This window comes from Chrysemys picta, chromosome 2, assembly GCF_011386835.1.
Source record: "Chrysemys picta bellii isolate R12L10 chromosome 2, ASM1138683v2, whole genome shotgun sequence".
In the NCBI taxonomy this organism is placed as follows: Eukaryota; Metazoa; Chordata; order Testudines; family Emydidae; genus Chrysemys; species Chrysemys picta.
The window spans coordinates 175,349,878-175,362,440 of NC_088792.1; the positions used below are offsets into that span (position 1 = coordinate 175,349,878).

The following is a 12,563-nucleotide window of genomic DNA, read 5'->3' on the forward strand; positions in this document are numbered from 1 at the left end:
TAGAGAGCAGGGATAATGTCAAGCAAAGATGGAAGTGCATTTGTATCCATCTAAACCTGGTTGAACTTGCTTCAGTATAGCAAGTTGGTTGTTTAGATATTTATTAATACAACATATACGGGTCTGCTTTACAGAAATAGTACTTTTCCCCTTTTTGTTTTGTAGATCTCTCTCTCTCTCTCACACACACACATTTCTGCTATTTTTTTATTTTTGACAACAAAAACATTCTTCTCTTGGGTAAAACTACTAAAATATAAGCATGTGTGTGGTTGTGTATCGTACACTCTAGCTATAATGTATATTGGCAGACTTCAGAAAGCTTTATGTTGTATGGCATTGACTACAATTCACAGGCTTACTGGTATCTCCATCAAGGAATTTATTGACCAGAATCGGAAATTAATCATGAGCAGCTTTTGCAAACATGGAGCTTTCAAATAGACTTGATAGTTCTAAACCATTAGAAATATTATCATAAGGATGATTTTTGAAATGATGTTGTGGGGTTTCTTTGTTTTTGCTTTTGTTTTGCTCTGTTAGAGCTCTCTTGGGGGGCTGGCCCAAGATTGTGGAATGAACTGCCCCAGGAACTAAGGACCATCACACACCTCCCCACTTCCTGCTTTAGGTGCAAGGCGCATTTCTTTGGCCTTGCCTTTTCTAACACATGGATAGCTCTGTGTGTGTTTTGCGTGCACGCGCAATGCAAAATAAAACCTTCAGCTGCACACACTTCTCCCCCTCAGGAGAGGATGAGAGAACAAACCCATGACAGATGTTAGCCATATTGCTTAATGCACTTTGGAAGTCACTCAGATACTACAGTGATGAGTATAAGAATCTAGATAGAAAAGAATAGATAATTGTCTATTGTTGTTTATTGTTTGTATTATTGTACTATCCAGGGGCCCTAGTCATGAACAAGGACTGCATTGTGCTAGGTGCTGTACAAACATAGAACAAAAAGACACCAAAGAATAGACTTTAGCCTTAGATTTACCACCGCCCTGCATAGGACTCTTTCAGCAGTGGCCTTTAAACCATTTGGAGAATTTGGAACTAGACACATTCTGATGAGCATTTCTTTGGCTTGGCAGTCTTGACAGTGTTTATAACCAGTGTTTAAACTAAGGTTTTCCCTAGCCTGTTAGGCCCCGATCCTGCAATGAGCTCCATGCTGGCGGACTCTGCCACTTGCTTGGAGCCCTGTTAAGTTCAGCAATGCTTCATGTGGGTGAAGGTCTCCCCCTGGACTGAGCTCAGTGCAGGATCAATCGGGGTTGTACTTCAAAGAAAACTAAGAGCGCAGTGTTTTAAAAAAAACAAACATCAAACATAAATGAAATACCCTGCTGTTTATAGCCATGGTTAACTGCTCTGAACTTAGAGCGAGCAAGTGCTTCTAACATAACTCTTCCCTGACCTGTTTGCCACACCCAACTCTTCTGCTGAGGTCACTTTGCTCCAGTGTATTGTCTTAGGTTTCTTATTAGCTTCGCCATAGCTACACAGAGTTCTCTCACTATTAGTTGCTCCTTGCCGATCCTAGCCATTAATCATTCAGTACTGTGTGAATACTTGAAATAAAAGCAAAAATCTCGGCATTGAAATTTCTCATCGGTGTTAGTAGAGTTTTCACAAGGTGGTTGGGGTTTTGGCATCAGAATGTCTCTGAGTTTACTAAGTGTTTTGGGAGGATCTGAATAGCAACTGTTGTCGTTGATAAGCTGTTAGGAAAAACAAAACAAAAACCTTTCCAAATACCAGTCATGTTTCATTTCAGAATTAGCTACATCTTTCTGAGCCCAGCGATTACAACTGACAGTGTTGAATGAATTAGACTCTTCTAAGTAGTGGCTGCTTGTAATTATTAGGACTGAACATATATTGTCAATACAAATTGATGACTTAACGTGTTTTGACAAACAAACAACTGGAGGTTTAACTCCGGTATATAGTGTTACTGTACTTTGGAGTTAAGCTCTAGTCATCTTCACAACCAGACTTTGGGGGAGGGCTAACAGTCTTTGTATTGACTGCTGGCTCCTGAAAACACTGCTGCACAAGCCCATTTTGTATTTGTTTGGGTTTTCCCCCCTCTTGCTTCAAATGACAGCAACGAATCCATACAATAAAATGTTTTTGTCTTTTATATTTTTTAGGACACTTGGATAAAGTTAGAACTGCCAAGCAGAATGAAATAATAATTGCACAGACGTTTTGAGCTGGAAATATGTCAAAATAGGTCCTGGTTTTGATATGAGTGGAATTAAAGTTGGCACTCTGTCGCTCTTGAGCCACTTTTCATCCCATGGAAGGACAAAAAGAGCACAATGGGCCAAAACCTGGCCTGTTTAAATCCTTAGCACTTCATTTGAATTTAATGTGGTTGTGCAGGATTGAAATCCGGGTGAAACTGGCCTTTTTTTATATAATTGTATATATGTCCTCTGTTGTGGAATATTGAAAGTATGTGGTTTTGATTTTGTTTTGGTCAATTTATTAACATAAACTAAAATAATAGTACACTGAAGGTAATTAGGGAAGAGAATTATCAGAATAAGTAGCAGACCATACTTACAGTAATTTTTTCAGCTACATTGTAGTCAGGGCAGCTAGACCTACTGCCCATCTGACCAGCTTACATCTCAACAGAATGCTGAGCTTACTAGATTGGTAGATGTTGAAGAGTGTTTTGCTTTGAAGAATAATTTCTATGATATAGGTGGTAGCTTATGAAAGAAGCCATTTTCAACATGGCTGATTTTATTCTCACTCTAACTGCTTACCAGAATATTTAGATGGCTATATATACTGCAATAATATACGGCGGTTTTACACTTGTTGTTTTCAGATAGATGTCAGATATATGGGTACCCTCCATATCTTTTTGAGGTCAGGTTGTGATCCGGCATTCAGAAATCAAATGAGGGGAGAAAAGGCCTCTCGCAGTGCAGTGGGATGTATGGTACATAAAGTGGTAAAGTGAAGAAAGCTTTAGAGAAGTGGTATAGAATAATGTGTGGACTGTGAAGCGTGGACGTGATACTGGCAAACAATCACTCTGAATTGGTAATGGCTAGTTTTACTTTCCTTCATTGTTTCCAGAGCAGTGAGGGAAAGGGTGTCCTGCCTATACATTTGCTAACCGTGTGCTCGGCAATTAATCAGGATTTTTGAGCCTGGAACTTTCTCAACCATCTTTCACTGAAAGTGCCTCCTGGCTTTCCTGTGGATTTGCTCTTCTTCTTCAAGCAGTGTCCCTATAGGTGCTCCTCATGAGGATGTGTGCGCACCTGTGCGTTCTTGACTAGTGATTTTTGTCAGCTGTGTCCGCGGGTCCACAGCTGTGCCCTAGACCCCCTGTGCTCCAGCACAAGGGTATATCAGGAGGGGTGGACCCATCACCACTGCAGTTCCATCTCAGCCATTTGCAGCTTGAGACGGAGCATTGTGGTGTCCATTTAGCTAGCCATCCAGCTTGCTACACCCGTCGCTCATTTATTCTTTATTTCATAGGTTTGATTACATCATTCTGTTATTTTGCACAGTTTGTGGTTTTGAGGGGATGGGATTCTCCTTCCCCTTTTTTCTTTGCGGGATGTGGGCTTTTATTGATTTTTTTTTTGGGGCTTTGACCCACAGCCTTGAGTTGAGGTTACACCCAAGACCCGAGGCGCCAAACCTTGCCAGACCTGCACTAGGTCTTTTCCCCTTGGCAACAAAAATGTAAGCTGCCTTCTCCATGGCCTAAGGGCTAGTCTAAGGGCTAGTCTACACCGACAACACAAAGGCGCTGCCGCAGCAGTGCTTTAACGTGGCTTGTGTGGTCATAGCAGAGCGCTGGGAGAGAGCTCTTCCAGCACTCTAAAAAAAACCACATCCACGAGAGGCGCAGCTACTGGCACTGGGAGCACGGCTCCCAACACTGGTGCACTGTTTACACTGGCGCTTTACAGCACTGAAACTTGCTCAGGAGGGTGTTTTTCAAGGTTTCAAGAGCAGATCTAAGAAATTGAGGGAAGACAAAGGTAATGGAGTGCTCTCTGAGTCACCCCATATACATCAGATCTGTCAGCCACCACTGCTCCAGTGGTAGACAAAGATCCTGGGGGCCCTGTGGCACCACCCAGGCCTTCTAAGAAGAAAAGACCCCATAGTCTGGAATGGGATAAGAAAAGGGGAAAGTCATCCCCTCAGTCTGGGTCTCAGAAGCAATGGGCAAAGAAGCTGCCTACTGAGATGCCTCCGAGAGTAGCCCAACATCGACACCGGACTCAGTGCCTTTGAAACAGGGGGCTCCAGAGTCAGTACAAAACCTTTGTCATGCACTGTTTGTTCTTCAATACCGTCTCTATTGCTGCCTGACATATTGACTCCAGAGGATCTCTATCCGGGGTCCCTGGTAGCTTCCAGATGTCTGTTCCATGGGGACCTTTGCACCCTGGGAGAGCCTGAATGTGCACTTTCCCCCGCTTTTTTGACCCATTAGTCAAGGGTCATGAGCTAACTCCCACTCCAGATCTTACGCTGAACCTCTCCCCTCTGCCTCCTTTATGGGGATCATCTCTCCCATTGTCTACCTCCCTGGGAGCTCATCACCTCAGAGAGGTGCTTTCTTCAGATTATTCCATTCAGCTCCCTACCAGACCCAACCCTTGGGACTGCTTTCAATGAAGCTGTTCTACAATCTGTACTGAATCCGCCTGTTCAGCACCCTTCTCCATGAAAGAGGTACTGCTCAGGAGTCACCTGATGTGGAGCACCCATAGGGACACTGCTCGAAGAAGAGGTTACTTACCTTGTACAGTAAATAGAGTTCTTCAAGACGTATCTCCTGTGTGTGCTCAACTACCATCCCTCCTTCTCCTTTGCCTTGGAGTCTCTTGTTAGACTTTTGCGGGTTGAGAAGGAACTGGAGTGGTGGTGGATCTGCCCCTTGCCTGTGTACCCTCATGTCGGAGTGTGATGGTGTGTAGGGCCCAGGCACGAACCTGCAGACAAAAATCTCCAATCCAGAGTGCACCGGCACACACACAGGTCCTGACATAGAGCACCCAGAGGGGCACCCATCTCGAAGAACTTCAGTTACTGTACAAGGTAAGTAAGCTCCCTTTCCTTTGGTCAGACCTGCCTTGGACCAGCCTATCCTAACTGGCAAGCGGTCCTGCTCATGCCAAAGAAGTAAAAGAAGAGGGACTTTAACCCCGGGCACTAGTCAGAGGCCACAGTCATCACCTTTTTATTCCGTCACACCCCCAATCCTCTTCAAAGGATATTCCTGGCTCTTGTGGGGGTATTAAAATCTTAAGCGAGCTTATCTTTTGAACACACACAACCTCTGCATTTTCTACACTTCTCCCTGAAACTTTAGGCAGTGCCCTTTCTGGAGGTCAGATCATGACCAGTAGGAACCACTGGTGCAAGCTTTTCTCAGGAGTTGCCTCTGTGACATACTCAGCCAATGTCATCCCAGCAGAGAAAACAAAAGAACAAAACAAAAAACAACAACCAAAAATAGCAAAACTAGAGAGATTCACTTTTTTCACCCTTTCTTCAATAGTAGCAGTGCTGGATTACTCACATGTTACTCTCCTGAAACCATATCTTGTGGATCAAAGTAGAGCTGAAGATAGAGAAGGAAAAGCAGCTTTTTTGTGCCACGTCATCTTGGTCTGAATGTTAACCATGTGATCATCAGAGTTCAGTTGCCTGAAGATGGGGGATGGAGAGTAAGGGACCGAGCCTGGGGGAGAAGAAGATGACACCGATAGAGAGTAGGGAGTAAAATTCACTAAAATGGGTGAAAAACACCTATGTTGCTAGAGGATTGACTAATAAGATTGTGGCATTATCAGATATTCTTGACTCACCTGTGGAATTTTGGGAGGGAAAAGGGAGGGGAGTTCTTGCACACAAACTTGCTGCAAAAACTTGGTGGAGCAAGATATCTGCATTTTTTGCATAGCATTTCTTAAAGCTTTCAAGTCAAGAGATGGAACAGACCTTTTAAGATCATCAAGTCCATTCCCCTTCCCATGTAGGATTATTTCCTACAAGTACCTCTTCTGGTGTTTTTTCTGGTCTCGTTTTAAAAATTCCAAGTAATGAGGCTTCCATCACTTCCCCTAGTAGATTATTTCATAGACAGATAACTCTCAGTGCTTTGAAGTTTTTCCTGCTAGTCTGTTTAAATTTTCACTTCCTTAATTTCATTCCATTAGCCCTAGCTACACCCTCTTGTTCCACCCTGTGCAATTCCCAAGTGTATGTGTGTGCATGCACATACTCAGGCTACCTACCTAAAGTATAGTTTTGAGAGTGCCTATGTGAAGTACCATATTTCTCTTGTGCATGTCTGGGCCAGATCCACGGTTGGTGTAAATTCACTTAGCTCTAATGACATCAATAAAGCAATACCCCCAGCTGAGAATCTGGCCCCGGGGATGCTGAGAACCATTGATCAAGTAAACCCTGTATATGACTGAACCCACTTCAAGCCAGGGGGTGCGGTAGAACCCCAGCACCCCTAGTTCCAGCATCTATGTCTGGCCCTCAGTTTTTGTTGCGATATCTACCCCTAAAAGAGGCCAATTTAGAGCTGCTTGGTACACTTCTAAAGGAGGATACGGCAACACAAATATTAGTTTGTTTTCAGAGTTAAGAAACTTTAAATTAATGAACCTTAGGCCTGGTCTACACTGAAATTTAAGTCAACATGGCTTAGGCACTCAGGGTTGTGAAAAATCCACACTCCGGTGCGGTAGCTATGCTGACCTAATTCCTGGTGTAGGTGCAGCCAGAGCGACAGAAGTAACCTTCCATTGACTTAGCTATCCTTGCTTGGGGATGTGGTGTTTCTACAGCAATGGAAAAACTCCTTCCGTCACTGTAGTCTGTATCTCCCCTGCAAGTAGCTATGGCGCCATAGCCCTCAAGAGTGCAGATGTGGCATAGTACAGGGATTATATTTTAAAAAATAAATAAATAAAAGGTGGTGGATGCAATCTGACATCTGTTACAGTTCAGCATAAGTCAGATGATTGTGTTTTCTGAAGGCAGACTAAACTATGTCATGTCCCTGCTGCAAGGTAAAGGAGATGATGAAGATTGCATCTGTCCTTTGTACTGGTCTGCTTTCTCTTCCTGCTTATCTTGGGTGGTTGTTCTAGTAATCCTCTTTCTCTCCACCCTCGATTCAATGCAGTGAAACCTGTTTAACCTGTCAAAGAATAAATCTGCTCCTTGTACTGTAGGGGCAGATTGTGAATTTATTTGAGAACTTGGAACCTGCTTCTTTGTTTTTTTTTGTGTTTTTTTTTTTAAATGATTCCACACAGAAAGCTATCAGGGTCTCTGACGTTTGACCTATGCAGTAAAAGTCAAAGGTGCAGTCGGGGTGTCTTCCTGTTTATGGCTCAGTAGTTTAGAACTGTTTCGTTTCAAACATGCAAAATTAAAACATGAACAGACCTTCATTCTTTGCTATTGGAACTGATTTTCCTCTCACTTGCACTCATGTAAACCAAAAATTGTTCCATTGACGCTAAACTGGTGTAAAAATAACATGAGCAGAGAATCTAGCCCTAAGAAATATTTTGCATGTGTAGCTACTAATGGGAATTGTGCACGCTTCTCAGGGATAGAATAGAATCTTTAAGCTGGGGTTTCTCATATTTTCTTTTATAGTATAGAATTTTTCCTGGGAGGTAGGTAGGTAGGGGTGTGTGTGTGTGTGTGTGTGTGTGTGTTTAATTTCTTGCTTATACTGACTCTCTGAAGAGGCACTGGCCAAGTAATGTTAGCTATGTGTCAGTCATGCTGCCAAAAGGTTAAATATGCTGGCCTAATATATGTGTGTGAGTAACATAAATATCTGTATCTCACTTTTAGACTTGCCTATTAACTGGAAAACTATCTTAAAAAAAGACCCATACCTCTTCCAGCCTTAGCCTTGCCAATGAATTGAATACTAAAATACTCACTTCTCCCCCCCCCCCCCCCCGTTGCTTTTTCCGAGCTCATCTTCAACTATTGCATAAAATAATGAACAAATGGTTAAGTTCTACTTCTGTGCTTCTGTATGACTGCTCTTTATCCTATAGATTTATCATCCGTAGAAAGCTCTGGGGTTGGCTTGGTTGGAGCAGGGAACTAGAGCAATGCCAAAAAAAAAATGGAGAAACCTGGCTGGGAGAGATCTGACTGGCCTCAGTGCACCTAGGCATCTTGCCTGTAGACTCTATTGTCTCAATTTTTATTTTTATTTTAACAAGCTGTTCTTGAATAATGAAAAGAATGATTGAATTTACTAGACTGTGCAAATCTGGAGAAGCTGTTTCAAATATTTGCCATAAATATGAGCTAGGAATAGGACATTTATGTACTCAGTTGGGGGGTAATTGCATGTCCTAAAGAAGGGGCAGCGCATAGTTGCTTTGCTGTCTGAGGTACAATTTGGGTCTTTGGGTTTACTTTCCCGTGCTCCAGTCGAGTCTGTTACTTATCTTACCTCGTACAGATTCGTTTCCCATACCGTTGGGCAGCATAGTTTGTGGGGAAGGAGGCTGTGCAGAGTCAAGGTTCTGCCCACTCCCTGATCTCTTGTGTAGTTGCTTCCTCTTCCCTTTTTCCTGTATTGTAGCTGATGGAGGGGGGCAAAGCAAAGGAGCATCTTACACCCCCTGTGTGGATGCAAAGAAGAAGCCATAATCTTGCCCTGGGGGGACAGATCCTGTGAAGAGTGTACTCTGCCTGATTTCATTGGGAATTCAAAGTGGTCAGCACCTTGCAGGATCATTTTTGATCTTGCACGTGTTTTACATCAATGTAATTCTATTGACTAAACATGGAGTTACTCCTGATGTTACACCACGCTAAGCAAGATCATAGTCAAGGCCGTGTGTGTGTGTTTTCAAGGTTCAGTTGTTGTGAAAAGGAAATAAATATATGTAAAACATGTTGGGTCAGACTCATCCCATTTGGCTTTAATGGAGTTGCAGCAGGGGTCAGTTTGATTCATTATGTTATCTTCATATGTCATGCACCTGGCATCTAAAAGTAACATTAATTTAAAATGTTGGGTGATTCACATGTAGCCAGTCTTCAAAATAATTGATTGTATTTTAAGCCAGCCAGTTGCAGGAAGATATAAGGTTTGTCTAGAAGATTATAAACTTTGTCACAATTGAACACAAAGTTAAGTGGTGCAATAAGGGAGCGAGGTGCCCAAATCCCATTGGAAAATTCCAGTCTTAATTACCAGTGTAGACCAAGACAAATTGCCTTTTAGTATTGTGTCTGGAAACAGTGACTAAACCAGTAGGAGTAAAATTTCCAAATATACCCAGTGACTTAGGAGCTTAAGTTGCTATAAATGTTAAATGAGATCTAGGCACCTAAGTCAGTTAGGTGCTTTTTGAATTTTTTCCCCAAAAGCTCATGCATAAATAAAAGGTTTAGTACAATGTAAGCCAAAACTATTTGTTTTTAAAAGAAACGCTTTTATAAGTGGTACAATATTTCCTGTAACTGAACATCCCTGGGTTTGTTCAGTGGGTTTTTTACTTATTTATAATATCCTTTATGATATAACGATGCTTACTCTTTTTCATCCAAGGGTCTCACAGCACCTCGTAAAGGTGGATGAGCATGATTTCCATATTACAGATGGGGAAACTGAGGCACAGATTGCTCAAGTGATTTGGCCAAGGTGACATGAGTTAATGGCCTGCGTTTCCTCCCACATGTTATATAATAAAGGCCTTGGTTAACCTGAAAAATCTATTTAACTTTCACTGGGGGAACTGAACTCTGTATTTTATAAATTAGTGTCTATAAGTGCATGATTATTTCCAACTTTAAAATGCATCTGTGCTTTTTATAAAGCAATCCTTTTCAGTAAAATACAGACCACTCCTGCTGGTTTGTGTGAAACATGAATATATTTAAAAAAAATTTGGGGGGGTGATATGGAGGTTTATAAGCATGCCTGGTACAGTTAGCAGAGTTGCAAGATACATAGAACAAGATTGACCTTGTTTTATAAATTTTAAGCTATAAAAATCAAACTGTGGGGACTTCATATTTTCATAAATGTATAGGACATGTTCACAAGTTTTGTGATGCTTCCACGTGATTTCCATTTTCAGCTGATGTACATTCTGGCATAGGAAAGAAGGGTTCTTGTCATCTAGCATGAATGAATTTTAAGGGCCCCATCTTGCAGACACTTACTAATGAGACTGCTCGTGCACTGGGTAGTAAGCATTTGTAGGATCAGGCTCTACATTATGTGTTGCTTAAAAAGCACAATCCAGTTTATGGAAGTTGTGTTTATTACTTGAAGTCAAATATTTGGAATGGTATTTGGATTAAAACTATGCTGAATTTCAGAATCCTGATCTGGGTGCTGAAAGGCTGTCTTCCTCCCTCTCCTACTTAGACACATGAAGATTCACGAGAAGGATCCAAACAGCACTGCAAGTACTACTCCCCCATCTCCTCTGAAGCGCAGACGATTGTCCTGTAAGAGGAAACTTAGTCATGAGCCTGAGACAGACAGAGAGGAACGAACCCCAGCAAAAAAGGTTCTTTACGATGCATGTTGCAGAATCTCTTCCTGACCACCATTTTCCCCATTTTGATTTCCTAACCTCTCGCATCTGATATTTACCTAGTTGTGCATGAAAGAACCTATCCAGAAAACACTGTTAAGTTAAAATCATATATATATTTTAAAACACAGATGTTCTTACCTGTATTGTTAACGTCTTAGATTATTCAAATTGAAAGAATTTCAACATCTCTTTTACATTTCACTATTTAAGCTTTTTTTTCCTTTTTGCATTTCAATTTGGACAATGAAAATTAGATGGAGAATAAATTACCCATTTAGGCTGAAACTCAGTCTGATGTGTGGAGGATTGTGTTATTTTTTTGATAAACCTAACAGCCTTGGAAGGCCTTTAAAGCTTAAGTCACTAATATTTACTTTCAATCTTGACAACAGTTTAAGTTTTTTCTCTGGAAAATTTATAGTTGGTTTGTAGTCCATTTCACATTGAGGTTCTCCCATGCTAGCATACTGCTGCAGTGTTTATGCTTCAAACACCGCAAGGAAATATTTATTTCATTTGAAAAAAATAAGTTGCCATTGGCATTTTTTTAATACAATATTTCTATTGGGTTTAGTTTCATAACAGGTTGTTTATACAAAACATACATTCAATGCAAAATTTAACTTGACAGTGGCCCTTTATACTCTTTAGGCTAGCAGTAACTCAGTGTAGACATCTCTTGTTTTGGTGCATTCTTTTTTTCCTGTAATTAGAAGATGTCTGTAAAAAACATGAACAATTTTACTGCTCTTCTCTGGATCACTTGAGTTAGAGGCTGGCAGTGATTCATTGGCATAAATAACCTAGGCTGACAGCCTGATTTGTGATGGGGGAGGGGTAATGATGCTAGTTAAATGGTCAGCAGAGTTGAACATCTCACATGCACATTTTCTTCCCTGTTAAAGTTGTTTATAAATTGTTTAGTTCTCATAAGAGATGATGATCTGGGGTGATGCAGCTGTACCTTCTAAAGGACTAGTCAACATTTAGCTAATGTAATTATTGATCCAGCAGCTCTCTGTGTCTCTCTGGAGTGAGTAATTTTCAGTAGCCTGTAGCAAAGTCATGGGCTGGTACATTGTGACAGAAAGACTCTGTCTGGATTGCATGTTTGGCTCACTGAGCGTAGTCCTTGTGACGGGCGTTTTCATCTCTCTGAAGGTTGTCGAGGAGGCTCAGTCCAGTGAAGTGGAGAAGAAGGCTGAGGAGGAAGTTTATCGTTGTCCAGTGTGTTTCAAAGAATTTGTATGCAAGTATGGGCTGGAGACCCATATGGAGACCCATCCAGATACCTCACTGAGGTAAGAAATAGGCCTGAACATGCTCCCTGTCACCAGAGGACGGTGTGGGAGGTTCCATTCCACCTTTTACACTGTTAACGGACTCCATTTGTGGTTTTGAACATGTTGCTTAACCCTTCTACCCCAGGTTCCCCATCTGTAAATGAGGGGTAGTACAGATTGTCTCACGGGTGCTGTTTGCAAACACAGCTGTTGGAAAAACCCATGAATTGGGGGGGAGGGGGAGGAAGCTGTCAAATCAAATTTTTGATGAAAAACAACTTGAGATTCGTAAAAATTTCGACCAGCTTTATGTACAGAGTGTTTTGAAGATGAAAACCTGTTATAAGTGTTAATTACTAACTGACTCCCCTCTTTTAGGGGGAAAGAAGAAGGACGGGATGGAGAGGATGGTTATAGTAGCCGGTCATGCAGAAATGATTTTTGTTTTAAATTAGATTGAATAAAGGCAAGGGAGTTCCCATATATAAGAAGCGATCTTACCAAAAATGTACACTTTTTTGCTTTACCTTTTGAAATGTGAAGTATCAAATAGTGGTTAAAGGAAGAAAAATTTACAGTTAGACAATTTTTTTTAGATGTCATTTCATTTGGATAAGAAGGTTTAATTTTTTGTCTGAGAGATTGCTGTGATATTTCC

General features: G+C 41.4%; 1 protein-coding gene across 8 annotated transcripts in view; it reads left to right on the forward strand.

Annotated features, from left to right (window-relative positions):
* Positions 1–12,563, forward strand: part of RREB1 (ras responsive element binding protein 1) — a 141,017-nt gene that overhangs the window by 86,827 nt on the left and 41,627 nt on the right. For all 8 annotated transcript variants that reach the window (XM_065584925.1, XM_065584930.1, XM_065584926.1 and 5 more), the window contains 2 exons: positions 10,448–10,592; positions 11,784–11,923. In XM_065584925.1, the coding sequence (XP_065440997.1) occupies positions 10,448–10,592; positions 11,784–11,923 (285 nt within the window). The remainder of the gene's footprint in view (positions 1–10,447; positions 10,593–11,783; positions 11,924–12,563) is intronic.